Here is a 25,596-nt window from a genome sequence, read left to right on the forward strand (position 1 = left end):
CTGAATATCTGATGCTTGATTTCTGCTTTGGAGTTTAGAACGGTTGAACCAAAGGCTTAACTCTGAAACATTTGGCTGTTCACACCAGTAATTATGCATTAGGCATAAAATGCAACCATAGAAACCAGGAATTTTTAAAAAATTAGACACTGGCAGCAGTGATTTTTTATTTCTATGCAAATTAAAATGTGTTTGAGTCCATTTTTAATCTCCAGGTAATACTTCTAAACAATCCTTTGCTAGTTAAATCCTCTCAGTTAACTGTATAATGACCCTCAAATCATCTTTGATTAATCAGTTCATGACAAACATATCTTTAGCTATTTAATCTGATTAATATTCCTTTAGTCCATTACAAGTAGTAAGAAAAAAGGGCATGCAGCCATGCATGCCGTGTTTTTCCCCTAGGCACCTGAGAAAAACGTATTTTCTGACAAAACATAGCAAAACTGAATTTATTTGTGCTACCGATTGGTGATGCCACACCATGTAGGTTTTTAGTTTGTTTACTTTTCCTACTCCACTCACATCCCATTATACATATAAATTTAAACACACTGTGCCTGATGTTACTCAATACAAGAGACCAAAGGAACACTGTTACTTCTTTGGAGCTAGGGAAGAGGCTAAGAAAATACAAAGGATATAATAACTGTATTTTCTGTAAATTAACTAAATAATTAGGAACCCCCAAACAGGGTCCATATTACCATAATAATTTAAAAATTTTTTATTAAGTACTTTATTAAAACTTTAGTTTCATGATTGGAACTATATAAAAGAATGATTAAAATTTGCTCTATATCCTCTTAGCAAAGGATAAGCAAGCCTTGTCCTTGCTAAGACTGATTTGAATGTATTTCTTTACCTCAACTCTTGTCCTACTTTATATGGCATCAGCAAACGAACTGAAAGTCACTTAGCTAAATAAGCATCATGTTTATATTTTTAACTAGCTTTTACTTTTTTAAAAAATAAATTTATTTATTTTATTTATTATATTTTTGGCTGCATTGGGTCTTCGTTGCTGTGCTCGGGCTTTCTCTAGTTGCGGCGAGCAGGGGCTACTCTGCGGTGCGCGGGCTTCTCATTGCGGTGGCTTCTTTTGTTGCGGAGCACAGGCTCTAGGCACGCAGGCTTCAGTAGGTGTGGCACACAGGCTCAGTAGTTGTAGCTCATGGGCTCTAGAGCGCAGGCTCAGTAGTTGTGGCGCACGGGCTTAGTTGCTCCATGGCATGTGGGATCTTCCCGGACCAGGGCTACAACCCGTGTCCCCTGAACTGGCAGGCGATTCTTAACCACTGCACCACCAGGGAAGCCCTAGCTTTTACTTTTAAACAAAGAAATTATTTGCCTGAGTGACTTTCGGTAAGTTTACTGAATTTATTGGTAATGGTAATAAATATACATCTGCACCTAGAAAGAGAAGACTAAAGGTTTTGTGGTATACACAAACAGAGAACATGTATTTCTTTAGTACCTATGAATTATAGGTATTGTTGAAAAATACAAAACACATAAAGAAGAACAGCTACCATTTGGGATTACTCATTATCCTCTAGGCTTATCTCAGCAATTTTTTTTTTTTTTTTTTTTTTGCGGTACGTGGGCCTCTTACTGTTGTGGCCTCTCCCATTGTGGAGCACAGGCTCAGTAGCCATGGCTCACGGGCCCAGCCGCTCTGCAGCATGTGGGATCTTCCAGACCGGGGCACGAACCCACATCCCCTGCATCGGCAGGTGGACTCTCAACCACTGCGCCACCAGGGAAGCCCCTCAGAATTTTTAATACATTTAAAAAAACTGATTCTCAAAACAAACTGATGTTATTACTACTGTTATCTCCATTTACATGGAAATTTTTATAGAAAGCAAGCAAGTGCCTCCAAAGGAACAGAGCCAACAAGAGAGAGCCAGAACACAAAGCAAAAGCAAGCTGACTTTAGAGTTCATGGTCTTAAAACCCCTATATCACTTGACCCCTATATCACTTAAGCAAAAAAAACTTAGCTTTTACAGTCTATTTAGAGAGTGAAAACTTGTCTAAAAAGAAAATTATGACAAAGGAGCAAAGGCAATACAATGAAGCAAAGATAGTCTTTTCAACAAATGGTGCTGAAGCAACTGGACAGCCACATGCAAAAAAAAAAGAAAAAAAAAGAATTTAGACACAGATCTTACACCCTTCACACACACACAAAAGAAAAATAACTCAGAATGGATCACAGACCTAAATGTAGAACAAAAAACTGTAAAACTCCTAGAAGATAACATAGGAGAAAATCTAGATGAACTTGGGTAAGGCCATGACTTTATAGATACAATATCAAAGGCAGATCTCTGAAGGAAAGACATAATAACCTGGACTTCCTTAAAATAAAAAAAACAAAAAACTTCTGCTCTGCGAAACACAATGTCAACAGAACGAGAAGTCAAGCCACAGAATGGGAAAAAATATTTGCAAAATACACATCTGATAAAAGATTGTGATAAAAAATAAATGCCAAGAACTCTTTAAACTCAAGAATAAGAAAACCAACAACTCCATTAAAAAATGGGCAAAAGACCTTAACATACACCTCACCAAACAAGATATACAGATGGCAAATACACATTTGAAAAGATGTTCCACAGCATATGTCATCAGGAAAATGTAAATTAAAATGAGATACCACTACACACCTATTAGAATGGCCAAAATCTGGAAGACTAACACCAAATGCTGGCAAGGATATGGAGCAACGAGAACTCTCATTCATTGCTGATGGGAATGCAAAATGGTACAGCCACTTTGGAAGACAGTTTGGCAGTTTCTTACAAAACTAAACATACTCTCATCATACAATACAGATATTGTACTCTTTAATGTTCACCCAAAGGACTTGAAAACTTATGTCCACACAAAAACCTTCACACTGTATAGTTTATAGCACCTTTATTCATAATTGCCCCAAATTGGAAGCAACCAAGTGATTCCTCAGTAGGCAAATGGATAAATAAACTGGTATATCCAGGCAATGGAATATTATTCAGTGCTAAAAAGAAATGAGATAACAGACCATGAAAAGACATGGAAGAATCTTAAATACATATTACTAATTAAAAGAAGCCAATCTGAAAGGTTACATACTGTGTGATTGCAACTATATGACATTCTGGAAAAGGCAAAACTCTGGAGACAATAAAAAGATCAGTAGTTGCCAAGGGCTGGAGGAGATAAAAATGAACAGGTGGAACATAGAGAATTCTTAGTTCAGTGGAAATATTCTGTATGATATTATAATAATAGATACATGTTATTATATATGTTCCCAAACCCAAAGAATGCACAACACCAAGGGTGAACTCTAAAGTAAACTATGGTCTTTGACTATGACTCGTCAGTGTATGTTCATCAGTTGTAACAAATGTACCATTCAGGTGGGGAATGTTGACAACAAGGGAGCCTATGCATATGTGCGGGTACATAGGAAATCTACCTTTCTCTCAATTTTTCGGTGAACCTAAAACTGCTGTAAAAAAAAAATCTTAAAATAAAGGAAAATTCAAAATATAAGGAAACATAATGATTCAGTAGAAATCAGGATCAGAAGACCTGCATCATTGCTGTAGCTAAGTAAGTTATTAAACCTCCCTGATATGAGTTAATTTATTTTTTATTTTTTTAAAATAAAATATCTTATTTCCCTGACCAGGGATCGAACCTATGGCCCCCTTCAGTGGAAGTGCAGAATCCTAACCACTGGATCACCAAGGAATTCCCCATATAAGTTTATTAATGTGGGACAAAACTGCTAATTCTTAATATTTGGGGAGACAGAGCGAGTACTGTGAACTGTAGTGTTTGAGAGGACAGGTGTGATAGAGAAAGCTACATATCTTACTCCAGTTTCCCTAGGACACAAAACTAAGAGTGAAGCAGGTAAATGCAGGCAGCAATGTAGGATCATATCTTATTACACTGGCCACTGACTCACTTTAAGCCAAGGGACACACAACAGGTAGGCTGGCATCAGTTAGTCATATAGACTGTCTCCAGACAGAAACTACTTGGGAATAAAAAGACTTTGGAAGGAAAGAAATAGGATTTATCTGCTGGTTGCCCCTTTGCCAGTGGGGTTGTATTATCTGGACCTTTGGCAGCCAATGGAACTAAGAGAAGCTGAGGAGACACATAAGGTGTGTCTGAAATGGTGAAAATCAAAGTAGGCTTGGGAGGATGGATGGAATTCAGACAAGTGGATTGGAGTGCAAATCTTCTGCTAGATACTTGGGGAAGAGACTCTAGGCTTTCATCTGGCAAGTCTCTGAAGGATGTACTCTAACAAATATTTGCAAATTATGAACATTTGTTTTCTCTTTGGGAGTTACACAACTCTTTACTGAAAAGAATATTTGTGCTCTTTCCTAACAGGCAGACAAAATAAAAGAGAGAACATATTTAAGAATTCCTTCCATAAATTTTGTTGAATATTCTGTTATGTGTTTCCCCTTGTTTAGAACTGATTAAAGATAAAAAGTGTATTGTTCTTTGCAGAAGATGATCTACACCATTTAGTAGAGAGACTAGATTTTATTTTCTGTGCCCATTCAGTCATCTCTGTCTTGAGATAGCACTTCATTTTTATTCTGTCTCTATGTTTTTATCTTTTTTGTTATCTCTTTTTTTGGGTTATCTGTTGAGTTTTTTACTACGCTGATGATCTTATAAGGAATAATAAAATACATTTTAATAATCCAGTGATTAAACCTTTAAATTTTCCCTGTACAGAGGTGTGAGATATTTTCTGTATATAACTGCCATTAGAGCTGCTTAAAATTATTGACATAAAAAGACAGAATAGGAACCTTTACTTTGATTTAAATGAGGAAGCTTATGTATCTACTTGTTTGTAGATCACTTTTTGTAACTTGTTAAAATAAGGAATTTTTAAAAGATAGCTTATTAAATGACAGTGAGATAAGCATAGATATTACACCTTAACTATGCTAATCAGGTGCTAAAATTATTAAAATGTAATGTCAATATTTGATCTAAAATGGATTCCAGGAATGTAAATTGATACAACCACTATGGAGAACAGTATGGAGGTTCCTTAAAAAACTAAAAATAGAGGCCTCCCTGGTGGCGCAGTGGTTGAGAGTCCGCCTGCCGATGCAGGGGATACGGGTTCGTGCCCCGGTCTGGGAGGATCCCATATGCCGCGGAGCGGCTGGGCCCGTGAGCCATGGCCGCTGAGCCTGTGCATCCGGAGCCTGTGCTCCGCAACGGGAGAGGCCACAACAGTGAGAGGCCCGCGTACCGCAAAAAAAAAAAAAAAAAAAAGAAACTAAAAATAGAACTACCATACAATCCCACTACTGGGCATATACCCTGAGAAAACCATAATTCAAAAAGAGTCATGTACCAAAATGTTCATTGCAGCTCTATTTACAATAGCCAGCACATGGAAGCAACCTAAGTGTCCATCAAAAGATGAATGGATAAACAAGATGTGGCACATATATACAATGGAATATTACTCAGCCATAAAAAGAAATGAAATTGAGTTATTTGTAGTGAGGTGGATGGACCTAGAGTCTGTCATACAGAGTGAAGTAAGTCAGAAAGAGAAAAACAAATACCGTATACTAACACATACATATGGAATCTAAGAAAAAAAGACGGTCATGAAGAACCTAGGGGCAAGACGGGAATAAAGACACAGACCTACTAGAGAATGGACTTGAGGATATGGGGAGGGGGAAGGGTAAGCTGGGATAAAGTGACAGAGTGGCATGGACATATATACACTACCAAACGTAAAATAGATAGGTGGTGGGAAATAGCCACATAGCACAGGGAGATCAGCTTGGTGCTTTGTGACCACCTAGAGAGGGGGGATAGGGAAAGTAGGAGGGAGGGAGATGCAAGAGGGAAGAGATATGGGAACATACGTATATGTATAACTGATTCACTTTGTTATAAAGCAGAAACTAACACACCATTGTAAGGCAATTATACTCCAATAAAGATGTTAAATTTTTTTTTAAAGTAATAAAATAGAAAATGAATTCCAGTGGGACATTTTACCTAAAACCTAAATTGTGCAGAGCCAAAATTTATACATACTTTCCTCCTTCTTATCTAACTCATTTTAATCCAATCTATTTTACATTTTCTAGATATCAGTAAAATTAAACTGTCAATTAAAATTTCATGGTCTACAGTATTATCTTTAGACAGAAGTGGAAGCAATACTCCAGTTAATAATCTAACTATAAAAATAGAAGTATTGCTCTAGTTTCAGCAATATGAAATTGTAGTTGTCCAATGTCCTAATTTCTCTGAGTTTAAGAAATTTAGCTATTGCTAATCTACTATGTCCTCAAATTTTGTGATAGGCTATGGTCAATAACTAAACAAAAAAAAACCAGAGCCTTCCTCATTTGCTATTCATATGGGGTCCACATAATATAGATCTGTTTTTTCTATATATATGTAGGTAAATCAAAATTTGGACATACATTAGATTAGTTGTAGTGATAAACTAGATGTGAATGCTAATACCTATTGTATTTATGAAGCTTGTAATGAATTGGTATCATGTACAACTTAGGAAAGCAAGGGTAAAAATATTTGACATTAGTCTTTAGACTAATTCCTTAGAATGACACAAAATTTGACACACATGTTCCAGATAAAAGACTCCTATGAGTTCACTTGATGTCGTAGTCTATCTTCCTGATGTTTTATTCACAATAGCTCATCAAGTAGAAGGCAAAGGGTATGAAAGTAGAAGGCAACTAGTTAAGACATTCATTACTTTTGTTTTCGCTTTATGCTACTAACGTTCCCTGACAGTGGGAAGATTGAAACGTTGGATGTTCAATCACACCACATAGTCTGCCTTCAACTTATCAGTTAACCTTGAAATGTTTACATATGTTGGTGGCTCAGTTTTCTACATTTTCTGTTTTCTAATGTGACTATAAAATCTCCCAATGTCACTTGACTGTCAGACACAGCTTGTAGTTCTGAATTTCTACCTTTTTAATGCCCAAATGCAATTAGAAGAATAGCATGATAAATTACAAATGCTAACTATTAGTTTTTCTATTGTTGAATGGTCATAATATATCTATACATGTAAATGTCTTTAAATTCTAATTATTGTGTAACATTTTAAATGCAATCCCTTAGTTTGTGATTTAATCATCTGAATAGAATACTAAGCTTTGGTAATTTGGGGAAAATTTTTCTATTTGATTGTGTGAACAGGTGACATATTCTAATTAAGTGGATATTTGAGAATAGACACCAGAGAGGAACAGTGTTATCACTGAACTGTGAAATGATTATAGAGGAAGAGTTAAAGGGCAAACATACATACACCGTAAGTCAAGTATTAGAACTTGGTGACACCAAGGACTGATAACCATATTGTAGTTAAAGCCACAAAACATACTGCTGAGTCCAGTCAGATGAAAGTGTTTTTTAAGACATCAGGCAGGAGTAAGAATCACAGCGAGAATTGAAAATGCTGGTCCGAGTCACGGAGAAGAGCAAAGACCAAAAACTAGTATCAGCAAAGAATACAAATAAGATTAATAGCTAGCATTTAATTAATTCAATTCTTATGACAACCTATTTCCATTTCTAAAATAAAAATGAGAGCAATGCGGATCGGAAAGATTGACTCCACAAGTACAGACACGAAGTGGCATGAATTCAACGAAGGGTCTTAGGCAGTGAAATGAAACACTGGGAAAAATCTTCTGGCATTAGGCTCCTTTCAAAAAGCCTGGCATATACCTCTCAGGTCCCTTTGTTCAAACTGAATTGTGACAAAACACTTCCTTCTTTCCTTGTTGTGACTGCTCATGGAGTTACAGAAGTGCTTACATTCTTTGGCAGGATGAGAAAATGTTTCATTAAAAACCTACTTATTGATGCTAACCAGGAGTAGGGCATAGACAGGGCTGAGCATTTTAAACAGTTTATATCATTTACTCCTCATGACTCAGTGACACAGGTAATATTAATATCCCCATGTTACAGATGAGAAAGCTGAAGACTCTTGCACAGTTGAGTAACTTGGACCCAGTAATACAGATATTAAATATTAAGGCTCAGATTCAGTCACAAGCAATTGACTCCAAACTCCATGTTTGCTAATAACTGTACTACATTATTGCATAGGACAGTGTAACAGAAGAAGAAAAATAATCCTTAGTATTAATATTGCCATCATTATTACCTCATGTTTATGGTTAAAACTCTCCTATAGTAGGGTAGATCAAACTCGCCTTTAAGATTTCACAAACGCTTAGAACTCTGAGGAAATGTGCATATATGCACACACACAAATGTTCCATCACATTTTGGGGAGTTATTGGATTCCCTGAAGGTCAGATTATAAACCTCCATATTAAAGATCATTCTATGCAAATACAATTTTATATATATGTTTATATGTGCTCAAATTTGTGCTCTAAGTAACTATATTATTAGTAAATTATACTTTGTAAACTTGAAGTGAAAGAGCCCTTCTTAAAATAAGTGCTTCCTGGTGTAAAGAGAAAGGCATGGTTGGAATCTTGGTGCTACACTACCGAGTGTGTACCTTAAGGTACCCACTTCTTTCCATGCCTCACTTTCCTGACTTGTAAAATGGGAATGATAACAATAGTAAGCCCAGAGGTTTACTTAATAAGTCAGTGAATTGACATTTATTATACACTTAGTAGAGGACTTGTGCAGAGTCAGCTTACAATAACAGTTCACAACCTGCTTGTGTTTTGACCAATGAGTTTAGTTGTGAAAAAGAATATCCTCGATACTAACATTCTCTATTTCTTACATACCTATTATAATATCTAACATAGTGCCTGGAACACAATAGGTATTTAATAAATATTTGCTAAATAAATTTAGAAGGAAAAAAAGTTTAGCATTGTTCTATTTCCAATCAGGCATTTAAATTGCTATTAAATTTTTAGAAGCCTTACCATATTCCATAGTACCAGATATTTTCCTATATGCTTTTATGATCTATTGTCTATTAGCAGTGTAATCTCAGCATTAAGTGCTAATTTAAATAAATATCTGTATTATATGTAATCAATCACTTCACTGTCTTTTGCTTTCTTCTCTGTAACTTATATTCTGTTTGCTAATTATTTATGCAAATTTCCATTTTTATCACCAGAGTGTTTTCTCAGTTTTTCAGTTAGCCGAGCATATCTATACTTGTGGTTGTAATTTGTTTTTAAATACCAGAGAGTCTTGTATGAATAAAGACAATACTTTAATGTACTTTATTAATATATCCTTTCGAACCCTCCAGGTGCTATTTTAAATATCTTTTAGAATATTTCAAAAGAAGGATAGAAAGTCAGTCTTTATCTTTCTCTATGAATGTTACCAAAACTATCAATTAAAATGTTCCAGTAAATTTTTACATGTGCATCCTTCCCTATCTGAAACTGTCAATTGCTCAGTTTTCTTAATACAATTTGATGTTAATTGGGTGTTATTTCTTTTTTTTAAAAATAATTTCTACTAAGCCGTGTTTTGATATGTGAGAGAACTGGAAATTCTCACTTTTCTTTAATAGTTTTTGTTTAATTATTCTGCATAAATTTAGGGTTATGATTAGATAGTTTGAGAACATCTACACTGTTAAAGATTAAGTTTTCTTACTATATTTTAACATCTCTTATTAATGAAAAAATAGTAAGTTGAAATATTCATACCATTTACTATGTTATAAAATCTCTAATTATAGTTAAATGTCTAGCTTTCTATATCCTAGGGCACTAGGGATAATTACTTTTTTAATCATCTAGTTTTAATAAATGATACATTGGTTTGGTTACTAGTTTGGTTATATTCATAAAACATTTAAATCTAAGATTTTTTATTCTTTTGCACATTTTTGCATATTTATCTATGAAAACAAAATGGATTCTTGCTTAGACATAAAGATAATCTCTACAGAATAAAGTTTGATTTATAATGAACTGAGCAATGTTCTCAAACTTTATTGTGCATACTAATTACTGAAAATCATGTTAAAATGCAAAGTTTGATTCAGTAGGTCTGGGATGAGACCACATTTTGAGGAGCAAACACCTAAGACCATCTTAAGGGCCTCTAATGATGACTCAGCAGATATTTCTTGAACATCATAGTCAACATGCAGAATTATTTATTACAAGTGACACAAAGTGATGGTTCTGGAAAGAGCACGAGCACTAGAGATACTCAGTTATAATTTTCAATTCATTCTTTGATGCTTACTAGCCGCTTAATCTTGAGCAGATTTTAACTTTTCCTAGTCTTAGTCTGTCTTCTTCTTATCTGAAGCTTGAGAAATGTTAATTGATTGACTAAGATTTCAAAAGAAATAAACACTTTCAATGATGACAATTTCAGTTCAATTTAACAAACATTACTGAACATACACAATGAGCCTGAAAAGGGTGGTGGACTTAGGGTAATATTAAACCACAGTTTGTATGAATTGTCCTTTTTGGAAAGCTAAGTGAAAAATTATGACATATAAACATTGGCATTACTAGCTGGGAAGTTTGTCTGATGGTCTTTAGCTATCAGCAGATACATATTTCTTTAACATTTAAAATGTTTTTTTGCCAAAATTTAATGTTTCTGTGTTGCTTAAAATTCTTAGTTATTCCTAAATTCTAGAGGTAAGTGATGTACCCAAATGTCTCTCACATCGACCTCTTCTAATTGAATCAGGTGAAGAATTGTTTCTGGCCATAAGTTTGCTGCATACTGGAATAGCTTTGTTACTGTGTCAATAGCGGTATGATTCGATTGTTAGTATAAACTGGGATCAAGAAATCTAGACGTTTCAGAAATTAAATGTCAAATGTTCACTGTTGGGGAATACTCCAAGAAAATGACTTAAAAGAAATCTGATTATGTGCCATGGAACATTCTAAACCCAGATGTGGCCCCTTCCACTCACTTGACAAAAGAATATGGAACTTGTCACTGATAATAAACCCAACATCATAAGCTGGTTTCATACAAACTGTAGTTGGCTGATGTTCTCTGTGTTTCAAATTGGGTAATTAATTATATTAGCTACATTTATTGTAATACACATATTAGAAACAATGATATGTTTGCAATGAGAGAAATACTGTTTTGTTACTGTTAATGGATGTGACATGCATGCCAACTCTCTTTCCTTTCATTCCTTTAAAGCCATTGTCATTACAAATGAGTTTTCACTGCTTATTTTTCTGCAACTCTGACTACCCACTAGTGTTTTTAGAGCTGTGTTTTTAAAAGGTCGTTAATTAAATTTATAAGACATAATATCGGGCACATGGTTTTGTTTTGTTTTTCATTTTTTGTCTCCTTACTAAAACATTTGATGATGATTTTGCCAAGAAACCAATCTTAGGGGTTCCCTTGATTACGACAGTGTTCTGACATTTGCTTTTGACTATTTCTGAGTTTCAGAGAAAATTTCATACGAATCATTTTTTGAAAGATTAGAACTTCTTAAATAGCTCTCTCTCCATTGCGTACTATATGAATACATGTATTTTAGGAATATTTAATTCAGTCTGATTCTTGAAGCCTTCATTCTTTTTACTTCTCTCTTCCTCTTTTTAATGGGACAGGCCACATAACAAGATGGCCTGAGCCCTCTGGCTATGGAACCCCATGGATGGTTCCTTCAACTCACTAGCACAAGCAAGTATTGTCATGGTTGAAAACCCTGTTGTTTGGTAGCTGAAAGTACTAAGTAAAAACTGGTCTATAAAGCCACAGAGTAAACAATGTGAAAATTGGCTTGCGTTTCTCTAACGCCAAGTTCGGTTTTCACCAGAGTTGATTTTTCAAAATGCATAGTAACTAGTTGTATTTGTTATTAATCAAGCAAATGGGCATTGTAGCACCAAGCACTCATTTGATTTTTAATGTGCATTGAAATCAGCAATGATAATTCAAGTTATAGCAAAATAAGTATCAGTACTGTGTCAGAATAAAAGCAAATGTCATTTATTCTAATATGTGGATTCACAGATTGCTCACAATTAAAAGCAGGATAATAGGAAAGGAATACATTCATATTAATAAATGCACCCATGGTTTCAGTAATGCTTTAAAATGAAAATAGGTCGTTAAGACTTACCAGTTTTAAAGAGCCTTACTTATGCTAATTACACATTTTCTTTTTAGAGTGTTTATCCTGAAGGATGGCAGCCTCAAGATACATAACGTTACCAGGTCGGATGCCGGATCATACACTTGCATAGCTACAAATCAGTTTGGTGTTGCCAAGAACACTGGCAGCCTAGCTGTAAAAGGTATTTTACTATCTTCATTTGTGCTTGATGAACATTGGAGATATGTATGCATATCATGACCTCTATCACAGTGTCAACCCTGTATCATATTGTATATGTGAAATGTTTGATTTCACATTTTATTTAAGAGTTGTGTTCCCATATTCATTAATAGCATGCTCACTTTGCCAGTGGAATAACACGGTAGATGTGAATACCTTGGCAGTTGAAAAGCTGTCCAGCGGGTAATTAGACAAAACTAAAACTTGAACTAAAAATTTTGGATTTCCACACATGCCTCAGTGTGGGGAAGCCATGGACATTCTGTTGACGTCAGTGGGTAATATTTTTTTTGTGAAGTTTCCTTCAGAAACTCATTTTGTGTAAAATTTTTACCTGGATGTAAGGCTGCCAAGTGCATAATCAGTTCGCTTATTTCTATAACTCTAAGTACATAACTAGTGAAATGCAGACTCTCTTACATTCACCTTAATAAGCAGTTCTTTGCAAAGAAAAAAAATTAAAACATTAGTGTCCATTTGAGTTATTATTAGATTCCCATCACAGTAAACACATATGCTCACACAACTTCAGATGGCAAAAGTGAATACCTTAGTCTTGAGACTTTTAAACTAGTATCAATCCAAATGTAACTACTATCACCAAGGGATATAATTAGCATTAGATGCATCTATTCCCCATCTTTGCTACTTTACTTTATTGAACCTCAGCTCATAAAACTAGTCTGTTTAGGGGGAGCCAGGTCACTTTTATCATTTTATTGCCTCCTGGATGACAAAAATGACTGTCTTGAAAGACGAGTTTGAGCAGCTACTTAAGCACAAATGATTAAATTCAGCAATTGATACTTTATCATAATTTCTATTAAAAATGAATAAATACAATAAAAAGTAGTTAGCTGCTATACTTCAACTATCCTTTAAAATGTCTCAAGGAAAATAAACACTCATCTTTATCCTTGGAAGATATTTCTTCCAACTTTATCTCAAGCCTATTACATTATGCCAACAATTGTCTGAAACACTCAGGGGAAATGTAAATGATAGAACTTGTATCAAAATTCAACCAGTGTTGCATATTTTGAAAAACTTCACTTCTTTAAGATTGTATTGTCATCAGGTTTTTAAGACAGGTATGGACTTAATGTTTCAAGGAACGTGCTGTAGCTATATTTAATAATAGGGAATTTCTCCAGCAAAGTTTTGGCAATACTCATGTACTGAAGAGTGGAAATGCTTTATGTGTGAAGAACTAACATGTCCATTAAGGAAAAAAAACAGAGGAGATTACCTTATTTCAAATTAAGAAACTACAGGTGGTATGCACTCATTTTTATTACAGCAGAAGATTAAAATATGGTAGAAGATAAAAAGGCATTGCAGTTAATTCTTACAGGTATGGAGAAATCCAGGAGGAGTTAAAATATGAAATTTTAAGGATGAAGACATCAGTAGTGGAAACGTAGTTTCTCAAAGAAAGTTTTGGTAGAATACTGGTGATGGGTGAGTAGGACCAATAATTTTCCTGCTAAAATACAATGATGGGGATGCTTTCACCCCAGAGACTAAGAAAAAAAGTTAATAGATTGAGCTAAATGGATAGTTTCTTTTCCTCAAATGTTTCTTTAGGCTAAATGCTGTCTTAATGCTGTCAATTACTAATTAATGGAAGAAAAGTAAAAGGAGAAGACTCACATAAATGTGAGAAACTCAGGAGCAGCTACTAACTTAGTTCTAATTATGGAATTTGGATATTGTAGAGGTGAAACATAGCCATGTTTCTTACTAAATAGGTTCCTAATTCTTAAGGTACAATCAAGTTGATATGTATTTTGGGATATTCCACAAAACACACCATAATCCTCAGGCACTCCACTCTGTCTATGAGTAAGAAAATAACTAAGATTGCTTAGTTAAAAAACTGATACATTTTTGTTTATTTCTAGTGTTTTTTTGCTGGAGCTATTGAAACAAAATTATCTCAATCTACATTCCTGGTCAACTTTATCTTTTCTACTCTTTCTTCTTCTGTGGCACATTTCATCTTCTTACAAAGGATATAATTCACTTATTTACATGTATTTTTTTTCCCCTATATTTCCCTTCCTCTAGAAAAGAAGCATAAAGAAGGCAGGGACATTACAAATTCTAGTACAGTCCTGGGAACTGTATGTGTTCAATAAATCTATTGACTGAGTGAAAGGATCTCACCTCATTCCCCTTAGTTCTCAGAGATAATTTCCATCCTGACTTCCTTACTCTAAAATCTGAAAGTTTTCAATTTTTCAGGGTTTATGCTTGTTAGAATGCTTCACAATAAAGAACATGAAAGGCAAATAACAAACTTGTAAACGTTTTCACTTTCCCAATTTTACGGTTTGTAGTTACATAATTCTAATACATAGAGAACCCCACACTCTGAAAGGGGGGACAGATATGAAAATACATGAAAATCTGGAAGACTTCATGCAGAGAACTCACTGTTCTGGTATTTTCAGCATAATACCAGAGGATGATTTACATATGCAAAAAGGGCTTATGTCAATATGCATGAATATCAAGTTATTTTCACTCATTTATATCTAATAATGGGAAGGAAATTGTGTTTGTTATTTTTAATCTTCATGAAATATCCACGTCCCATTTTAAAGGGATTTGGGGATTTCTTGCTTCTTTGCCATTGACAGTAACCACCATATGCAATATAAATAAACACATACATACATAGTAACACATACATTAAAAAAAACTACATAAACACAAAATGTGTACAGTATGGATAAAAGCATCTTTAGAAACTTTGCTTTATTACTGATCTGTAATGTATAATCTTTATTAAACTGTGGGATTTTTACACAAATACAGTTCTAAGATAAGTCTATCATTAGCATAGCTTCTTAACTAGACTGCTATCTCTAATTCCCTTTCATGTGGGAATGTTGAAGGTATCACTGCCAAAATTATTATTTTACAACCTACAAATTTTAAGCTTTAATGTGAGAAGGAATCATAATCCTATGCATTGATTCAAACATTTTCTTGACTATTAAGAGTGTAGCCATTTGGCTGTTTGTTAAGACGATTTAATACTTCTCTGTGTATGTATGTATATGTGTGTGTGCACCTGTGTGTGTGTGTGTATGTTTGCATTTTCTTGTCTATAATGTTCATCTGATTGTCATACAGTCAAATATAATTTTATTTCTCAAATCAAAATCTTACAGTGACTTTTCTGGTAATAGGGTGGTAAGGAGCAAATAAGAAATTTCAGTAAAGCTGATAAAACAATCATCTTTCTTTGAATTTACTTATCTGCCTCAGTCATGCAAAAAATGTTATTGTTAGATAACATGCAAAAAGATAATAGTTACAGGACTAAGATATTCTCCAGCTTAGTTTTTAGCTGATATGGCTTATCTGTGTCAAGAGGATTCAGAAGTTATCTGCACTGTATGTTGGAAATTTCTATTCCACTATGCAACAGGATAAAGCAATTTGTTATTCAACATAGGGAGTGCAATTAGCACCAGCCTTACCAGAGCCCCGGCAGATGCCCAGTGTAATTTGAGGACATGTTCCACAGGCACAGACAGAGAATGGAAAGGAAAGAGAGTTTAAATGTTTTCATTTTGGGGGACTTAGTACAATTACAGTGTGTACATACACTAAGAGGTGTATGAAAATCACATAAAAGGGGAAATTATTTGATCTGGCATTTGGAAAATTATTAAAAAGCAGAGTAACAGCAGGCTATAAAATTGATCTTGTTTGCAGGCAACATTTGTTTTCGTTTCCCCACTGGAGAAGTTTTGGATGTCCAATTATAGGCCTCATTGCTTCAGCATTATTTTCAACTGAAATGTCGGAATTTGGAAAAGCATATCTAATGTGCAAATTAAGTTTATTGCTGCTCATTTAGTTGTTTATTCTTTGTGATAGAAGTCTTTATTTTATCAGCATGGAGAGTGGCCTATCCATTTTCTCCAGTAGAATGAGAGTGTTCACTAATATGGTTCTACATTTACTAAGAGAAATATTGAGATAGGTAGATAATTGGAGGCTTTGTGGCTTTACACTACAGTTTAAAAGATTTGAGGTGTTGAGCCCAGCTGTATCCAGAAGCCTAGCTTCACTGAGTAAACCAAAAATACAATTTCACAGAAATGACAAGACACAATGGAATACATCCATCCTTTTGTAGTGATTGAAGTCTCCCAGTACTGCTAATATCTTTCCCCAAATATTTAATTCTACATTCCAATTTTCTACAAGAATGAATTAAAACATTTAATAGAAAGAAGACATTGATTTAAAAATTATTAATGGAAGTATTCTTTTTTTTTTTTTTTTTTCTTTTTGCGGTATGCGGGCCTCTCACTGTTGTGGCCTCTCCCGTTGCGGAGCACAGGCTCCGGATGTGCAGGCCCAGCGGCCATGGCTCACGGGCCCAGCCGCTCCGCGGCATATGGGATCCTCCCAGACCGGGGCACGAACCCGTATCCCCTGCATCGGCAGGCGGACTCTTAACCACTGCGCCACCAGGGAGGCCCGGAAGTATTCTTAAGGTGAAAAAATATATAGTGAATTTTTATACTGTCTAGAAATGAAATTTTCTTCCCCCCTCCAGTACTGAAAATAACGCTGAGTTCTTGAGACCTGAATTCCATAATCTCTTCAAGTATAAAGGAGAAAACAAACAAAAAGCTTTCATGTAAGCAAACACAATAATATCAATATTATTTTAGTCTTCATAACAATTTAGTTCATAGTCTTTTAAAAATATAGCACATATCACTCAGATGAAATTTCCAGGCATGTTAATAAGCAGCCTTTTTTCTTTTAAATATATATTATACAATATATAACGTAAAGGATGTTATATATTAATTATAATTAATGAATTATAAGTCTGCACTTTTTTATTATGCAAGAAAATTTTCACTGAACCTATTATTGGTTAAAATTTTGCTTTGTTTTATCTATTCTTAATAAAAATAGGGGGTGTATAGCTTGTGCTTTATACCAAATAAAGAGGCCAGACAGATGAGTACATACTACTTCTTAAAGAGATGAAAAGCAGAAACTTTGAAATTAGATTAACTAGTTCAATTACTAACTAGCATGAAATCCTAAAGAGTTTGTTTTTGCTGTTTGCTGTTGTATTCTTTATTATTATCATTAATTACACTCTATTAAATATACATACTCTGCTCCAGGCACTGTTATAGCTGCTTTATGTATATCATCTCACTGAACCCTCCGAACAACACTTTTAAGCAGATGATCATTAGAGATTAAGGCATAGACGTCTGAAAGTACTTGCCGAGGTCCCTTGTTATTAAGTGGCAGACCTCTTTTTTCCCTTCTTTCTTACCTTCTAGTAAATTTATGTAATAATACTTACATGAGACACTTTTACATGACATTGTTTGAAGTTCAAAGAAAATAAAACTATAGTAACTTGCAGATATTAGTACTTCCCCCTAAATATTTCAGTTTTCCTTTGTTAAATAGAGTTCAATATTTGTTTATATCTTTATCATTTGAGGTAAACTTTACATATATAATGAAATACATGTCTTAAGTGTACATTTGCTGAATTTTGGCAAATGCGTACACCTGCGTAACCCCTAACTCTACCAAGATACATTACCATCATCCTATAGAATTTCCCTCATGCCCCTTCTTAATCAATCCCTACCCCCACCCCAGTCCTAAAAGCAAGTACTGTTACGATTTTTTTCTGCCGTAGATTTCATACGAACGTAATCATACAGAATATACTCTTTGGCATCTGGCTTCTCTCACTCAGCTTTAATCACTAGCTGTCAACCTTCTGTTTTTATTAAAAATGAACAAAACTAAACAAAACTTTACCAACAGTAGGTTTAATCTGTGTAGTAAAAAAAAAAAAAATCTTGAATTATAAATATCTTTGTGTCCAGTTTCCTTCCCAAACTTGTACACACTTGTGCCCTGAGTATTGGGTTAGGAATTGGAAGTTCAGTAATTTTTTTCTTGATTCCAGTCTGAAGCTAAAAGAAGTGATTAGACTCCTCTGTTACTTGGGCATTCTATTTCTAAACCAGCACAGTGGTCACTCAAGCTCTAGTGACATTTTTTTAGGAAAAATGTGTGTCATTACAACATTAAGAAAATAAACCCCTCAGATGCAAGCTCTATTTTAGGTCTGTGGATCCTGAACACTCAAGGAAACAGTTATTAGCAAATTCTTTCAAGCCAAAAAAAGGAATGGGGTAGGAGTGGGGCAAGGGGGTGTAGAGGGGGAAAATAATCAAATGAATTGATTGACTCTGATTCTCCTCTTCTGGATTTTATTTTCTCATTTCATCTACCTTTATCCCAACATAAATGTTCAGAAGAAAACATTTTCTATTAGGTCCTGTAGCCAGGTAAAGTAAAATTTCCTCATTCCATCCCTTTTAAAACTACAGAACACTTCAACCTGATATTTTACTACAACCCAGCATAAAGTTACAGTTGGAGGACTGAGTGAATGCTATCTATTTATAGGAAATATAAATATGATCCCATAAATAGTCATTGCCTATTATGTATTACTGCTTTGAAAGTGAGTAGTTGGCATATTTAATTCATTAAGCAGAATCTACAGTGCATGCTCTTTTTAAATAGATGTCAGGCTCTGTTTTGATTACTTGTTAATATAGAAGATCTGTGTTTACATTTTACATTATTACTTGCTAGGGAAGTTTTCGGTGTTACCTTGCATGATACTTAGACTTGTTTTCTCATTTAGACAACTTAAATTTTAGACAATTACTTTCTCCAGACAATTCTTCATTTGTTTCTTTTACTCTGGGGTTCAGGGTAGTCTTTTAATATTTGTTCTAAATCATTTAAATATTGAAGTGGAAGATAAATGGGTAATGGTAACTGCAGAGAAACTGTAATATACTGACCATGGTTACTTTGTACATTGGAATTAAATCATACTCTGCATATGGTGGAATATAATATAAATACCAAGTACTGCATGTAGATTTTAGTGGATATAAAACAAAACAACCTAGCCTACTGCAAGTATATGTATAAAGAGGAAAAATGTATTAATAAAGATTAAAAACTCCTCCATTTCTTGCTTGCTAGAGGTGGGGAATTAAAGACTCTATCACACTGCTTTCCTTCTTTGTTTGTTTTCTCTACAGGGTTTATTTCAGAGTACTAGCTTTGATTTTCCTGTGCTTGCTTTTCTTAGAGTTAGCAATTTTCTTGTTTGTTTGCTTAGTTTTCTATGGACTTGGCAACAATTCATCCCTCAGTTCTATCTCAACTTTCTTCCTTTAATATCAATCTACCTTTGTGTTGGGGAGCCTGGTTTCCTAAGCACCCTACCTTTCTCTTGACATACTTCCTCATTTGGGTAGACTGCATCTTCCTATGGATTTCTGAGAAACAATTTAAGAAAAATGCAATGTTTTTGAGATCTTTCATGTTTGAAAATGTCTTTACACTATGATTATATTTGATTGATGGTTTAGTTGGAAACAGAATTCTGGATTGGAAATCAGGATTCTTCATAAATTTGGAGATGTTACTCTGCTCTAAAAGCTGAAGCCATTTTTATTTCTGACCTGTTGTTTGTTGACATCTTTTTTCGCTCTCTCTCTAGAAGTCTGTTTTTCCCAGTGTCCCACAATTACATGATGATGTATCATAGTGTAAATTTATTTTCAACCTTTTTACAGGGCATTTGGTGTACTTTGTCATCCTGGAAACTCGTAGTTCTTGGTCCTGGAATATCTTACCAAATAATTTAATAATTTACTCCATTTCTTTTTCTGAAATCCCTATTATTTAATAGATTTCCTAAACTGGTATTCGAGTTTATGCATGTGTGTATGTATGTATGTATGTATGTAACTATTTACCTATCTATGTATATAATATTGTATTTTATATAATTATATATATATATTTAGATACATATAATTTATATACATGCTCATGTTATATATATATATATACACACACACATACACACTTTTGTTTGTTTCTCTCTCCTCATATCCATTTTATAGCTTTGTTGCTCTATCTTCTAGGAGATTTTCTCAACGTTATCTTCCAGACTTTCTATTGTATTTTTGTTTTTGCTATTTTGAAAAAATTTCTAAGTGTCCTTTTATTTTCTGGCCTTGCTCTTTTTCTCCCCCTTCCTCTGAAAATATTGCTTGTAGTTTTTCTCTTTTCTAGTTTATTTTTTATGCATGGTCTCTGCTGTCCCAAACTACTTTCTTCTCTTTCTTTGTTTTAATCCCTATCCTTTATTAAGAGGTGTACAAAGATACTTTGTACATCTGTTGTCTGCTCATATTTAAGAGTGGGTCACTAAAAGTCTTACAGAAAGCTCTGATCAAGCGTGGGGATTTTTGAATGACTGGACTTCACATTTAGATGATCTGGCCAAGATATTTCCTTGGAAAACTCTAAGGTCACTATATTTGGATCTTTTCTTGTAGGCTCATCAGATCCCTAGGAAAATGTCCCTCACCTCCCACCCAGGTTTCCTGCCTGGAGAGCAAAGGCCCAGCAGACAGCACCCTCAGAACTGCATAAGGTTACAGCACATGGATCTCAGCCCTCACCCTGTACATGTTTCCTTAATTCTGCTATTTTCAGTAGAAGCCCCCCACCCTTAACTGCTTGGTGACCAGAAGTTCAGACACCCTCTGTTGCATATCCTCTCAGGAAAGTAATTTGCTGGTCTTCTTCTGAGATGGGAAAACATTCTTGAGACCAAATAGCATCCTATTCATAAATTCCAAAATGAATTAATTTATAAAGACATGCTAAATAAGTTTTCTCCTCAGCCTTCCCACTGCCAGCCTATGACTGACCTTTACAGTAAGTCAGTTAGAAGTCATTCAACTTCATTCCAGTTCCTCAAATTTTGTCTCCCCTTTTCATCTCTGTTTTGGTGGATTAATGTCTTAGAAAAAAAATTTCTTTTGGCATCATTTTTTAGATGTTTATAAAGAACTTGAAGTTAATACTATGTAATCAATTATCATCGCCAGGATGTTGTACATCCTATTTTTTATTGTGATACTATTTTTCTCTGCTAATATTTAGAAGAAGTCAAGCTTTAGCTATTTTTTGCTTAAACAAAATTTGTCAAGTAATCTAGAAAGCACAGTTTGGGAGATTATGGGTCATGGACTCAAATCTTCCACTTGTACACTAGATATGATTCCCTCTCACATTCAGGGACATTCTCTCTCTCTCTCTCTCTCTCTCTCTCTCTCCTTACCCCCTCCCTCTCCCTCACTTGTCTTTTTCGTCTCTATTATCCCCTCTAATGCATCACTCCCACAACCGTACTTGCATATTGTTACTCCCATCATTAAAAAGCTGTCATTTTCTGACCTTACTTCCCCTCCGGCTACTGCCATATTTGAATTTTCTCCTTTATATCAAAACTCTTTTAAAACGTTGTCTGTACGTGCTTGCTTTTTTCAATCTTTCTGGTCAATTCTGTTTTGAATCCATGCAACCAGGCTTTTTTCCTACCATTTCATCAATACTGTTCTTAACAAGGTGACTAGTAGCCTCCACACTGTTTTATCCAGCAGTCAGTTCTCAGACATCTTACTTAACATATCAGACTACTGATCACACACTTCTTGATACACATTTCTCACTTGGCTACCAGGACATAGTATTTTTCAGATTTTCCTTTAACATCTTGAGTCACTCCTTTTCAATTTCCTTTTCTAGTTCCTCTGAATCTTACCAATTTCCTAAATTTGGAATATCACAGGGAACTGTCCTCGAATTAAAATCTACAAGCTAATTCCCAAAATGATAACCCAGCTTAATTATCTATCTTAATCCCAAATCCAACTGCCAATTTATCTTCACTTACCAATTTACTATATCATAACACTAACCTCCTAATTCTCACTCCCAGAACTTGCTCCTGCCACAGTAAATCCCCACTATATTAATGACAGCTTACACCGACACTTGCTCAAGCCAAATCCTTGTAGTCATTTTCATTCTTTTCCTTCTTTCAAACCCCATATCCCATTGTCCAACAAATGGCCTCAGCATCAAGATATGTAAAGAATCTAACCAGGTCCCATAACTTCAATGACCAAACATTAGTTTAAACCATACTGTCACTTTCCCAAAGTGTGTCTCTAGCACAGAGATACCCAACTAAGTTTATTTTGCCTCCTAGGGGACACAGGGCAATGTGTAGGGATATTTCTCGTTGTCACAACTGAAGGATCTACTAACATCTAGTAGGTAGAGGCCAAAGATGCTGCTAAATATCCTATAATGCACAAAACAGCCTCCCCACCTCACTCTGAATCCACTTACACATACATGTGACAAAATATAATCTGGCCCAAAATGATAACAATATTGAAATTAAGAGACTCACCCACAGCCTCAAAAGTATGGGTCTCAATTCCATCTCTGTCTCCCTTCTAGAAGCTTGAATGTTCCTATTAAACTGTAGATGAGTTTTTTGCCTCTGTTATGGAAATCCTCTAAAGGCTCCTCAGTTTGGTGTTGTTTCATTTGCTCAGTGTTCACACTGATGTACACCTGGAAGAAAGTAAGGGTTCAATACTAATTAAGTGGTTTTGAATAAAGTATTGAATAAACAATTAGTATATTTTTATGTTAAGGGTTTCTACATCTGTCCAAAGTAGTGCTCACTTCTTTTTCCAAATGACATTAAGCATCATACTTTCAAGCTATTATCTAAAAAGCTACTGATAAATGGCCTAAATATTTCCAATCCTACATGTAATCTATTACAAAAAGTTAATAATATTGGTGAAACTTCTGTCCTGACTAGTTGAAGTAGATTTATCACACAAACATCATACCAATATCAATCACAAATAATATTTTAAAAATAAAAATCTCAAGCAGAAATTTTGGTGGTCTCACAGTGCCAGAAAGAAAAAAAGTGGGGCTCATAATCAACCAAATACAATGAGGCCAGCTAAACAATTCTATCTTGAATCAAGACACCTCAGGGACTATGCCCTAGTAATAAAAGCAGAGCAAAATTGACCAGGACTTAAAATCACTGACTTCAGACTCAATTTGTATCAATTCCTGACTAGATTCTGCTCTTTTTCAATTGCCTGCTTAAAAAGTAAATATTCTTGGGAAAAATACAACAAAATGAAAATATTTACATTTTGAGCCACAGTGCCTGACATTTAATAAAATGTTACCAAGAATAGCTGGAGCCAGGACCAAATGACCAAAACCCAGGGAAATATCAGATAACAGCAACAAGTCACAGGTGATAGAAATACAGAAGCTATCACACAAGGTTTTTAAAATAATTGTGATTAGTATGTTTTTTTAAAAGATGACAAGATGGAGAATTTCAGAAGAGAAATGGCATGTATTAAACATCAGTTGAAAGTCCTAGAAGTGAAAAATACAAAGGCTAAAATTAAGAACAAAATAGACTTAACAGCAGATTAGATATGGTAGAGAAGAAGATTAGTAAAGAGGAAGATATGTGAATATAAGATATCCAATATGGAGAGGAAATGCAATAGGAAAGACAAAAAAGAACACAAAGAATATATTGTTGATGGTGAATAGCTCTAACATACATGAAATTGTGGTTCCCAAAGGGGCAGAGAAGGGATGAGGGATGACCAGTTTGAAGAAAGATTTTACAGAGAGTTAAAAAAAAACTGAAAATGACATCAGCCATCTATTCAGGAAATCATATGAGCCTTAATTAGGATAAACACAAAGGAAAGTTTAAATAAGCACATAGTAGCGAAAACAAAGGAAAGAAAAATCATCCCAATTAAAAAAAGAAAAAACATTATCTTCAAAAGAATAACAATGACAATGACAGTTGACATAACAACAGAATTAAGGGAATCAAGAAGACAGTGGAATGACATTTTTAATGGTCTGAAAGACAATACCAATAAAATTCTATTCCTAGCAAAATATCTTCTCAAATGAGGACAAAATAGAGATGCTTTCAGCAAACAAAACCTCGGAGAACCTATCACTCAAATCTGCACTAAAAGAAATGTTAATGAAACTCCTATAAACAGAAGGAATGTGGTCACAGATTGAAGAAGAAATTAAGAGCAATAGGAAGAGTTAATATGTCGATACGAGACTAATTTGAGATTCTGAGGAATTAGGAAGAGGACCAAATTTTAGAAGTTTTTATTTCTAGTCTTCACAAGTTAACTAATGAGAGAAAATATCAGAGACTTTCATCACCTGTTTTAAGTGCTATTTATACACTAGTTTCCTTTATATCAGTATCTTAATAACATTTCCAATAATGTCATAGACAAATGAAGGCAGAATCACATGATGTACAGAGGGAGAAAGATTTGATGATTTTTCTTAACATTCATCAATCTTTTGAGAGGAGTTGATAATTCAGAACCACCTGAGCAGTTATTATTCTGAACAATGACCCTGGAAGATTATCACTCACAGATGGAGATTTCAACTGAGTTAAAAGTACAAAAGAAACAAACAAAAAGTGACCAAAAGTAGTATTTTCTGGATGCTCAGGAAAGACTAATTACATGATGGATTGCCATCCCTGGCTTGTAAAAATGTAGCTGGGGATCATGATATGTAATAGAGTGTTTGGCCATTGATACAGGGAACAAGCCACACTTACGTTTAAAGAACTCATGCTTAACAGTTCTGAGAGAAATTTTGTTACTAGTTTTCATGTCTCCTGAGGGGCTCTTAACTAAAGATGGGTTCTGGAAATATCACTGTCTATTTTGACAATGTGAATTTGAGTAAGGCTATTCATCAAAAGCATTATATATTTTATTAAGCCTTTCCTTGTACTTCTTAAGGATAGGATTGTTAGATCAAGCTGTTTTCGTATGATCTGAATCTCACTGAAACAGATTGAAAAGATTAAATATTAAAATTCTGTAACTTTATGAACTCTCCATTAACGCATGTCATTCATACTTAGAATAACCTTCAAAAGGTGGTCGCGGGCTTCCCTGGTGGCGCAGTGGTTGAGAGTCCGCCTGACGATGCAGGGGACACGGGTTCGTGCCCCGGTCCGCGAGGATCCCACGTGCCGCGGAGCGGCCAGGCCCATGAGCCATGGCCGCTGAGCCTGCGCGTCCGGAGCCTGTGCTCCGCAACGGGAGAGGCCACAACAGTGAGAGGCCCGCGTACCGCAAAAAAAAAAAAAAAAAAAAAAAAAAATTAACGATTACTCCTAAGTTTTT

The 25,596-nt window shown here is 34.8% G+C and overlaps 1 protein-coding gene across 4 annotated transcripts in view; it reads left to right on the top strand.

Moving 5' to 3' along the window:
* CNTN6 (contactin 6) overlaps nt 1-25,596 on the top strand; it is a 155,405-nt gene that overhangs the window by 97,475 nt on the left and 32,334 nt on the right. For all 4 annotated transcript variants that reach the window (XM_060109746.1, XM_060109747.1, XM_060109749.1 and 1 more), the window contains one exon: nt 12,208-12,335. In XM_060109746.1, the coding sequence (XP_059965729.1) occupies nt 12,208-12,335 (128 nt within the window). The remainder of the gene's footprint in view (nt 1-12,207; nt 12,336-25,596) is intronic.

The sequence above is a fragment of the Mesoplodon densirostris genome, chromosome 10 (assembly GCF_025265405.1).
Source record: "Mesoplodon densirostris isolate mMesDen1 chromosome 10, mMesDen1 primary haplotype, whole genome shotgun sequence".
Lineage (NCBI taxonomy): Eukaryota > Metazoa > Chordata > Mammalia > Artiodactyla > Ziphiidae > Mesoplodon > Mesoplodon densirostris.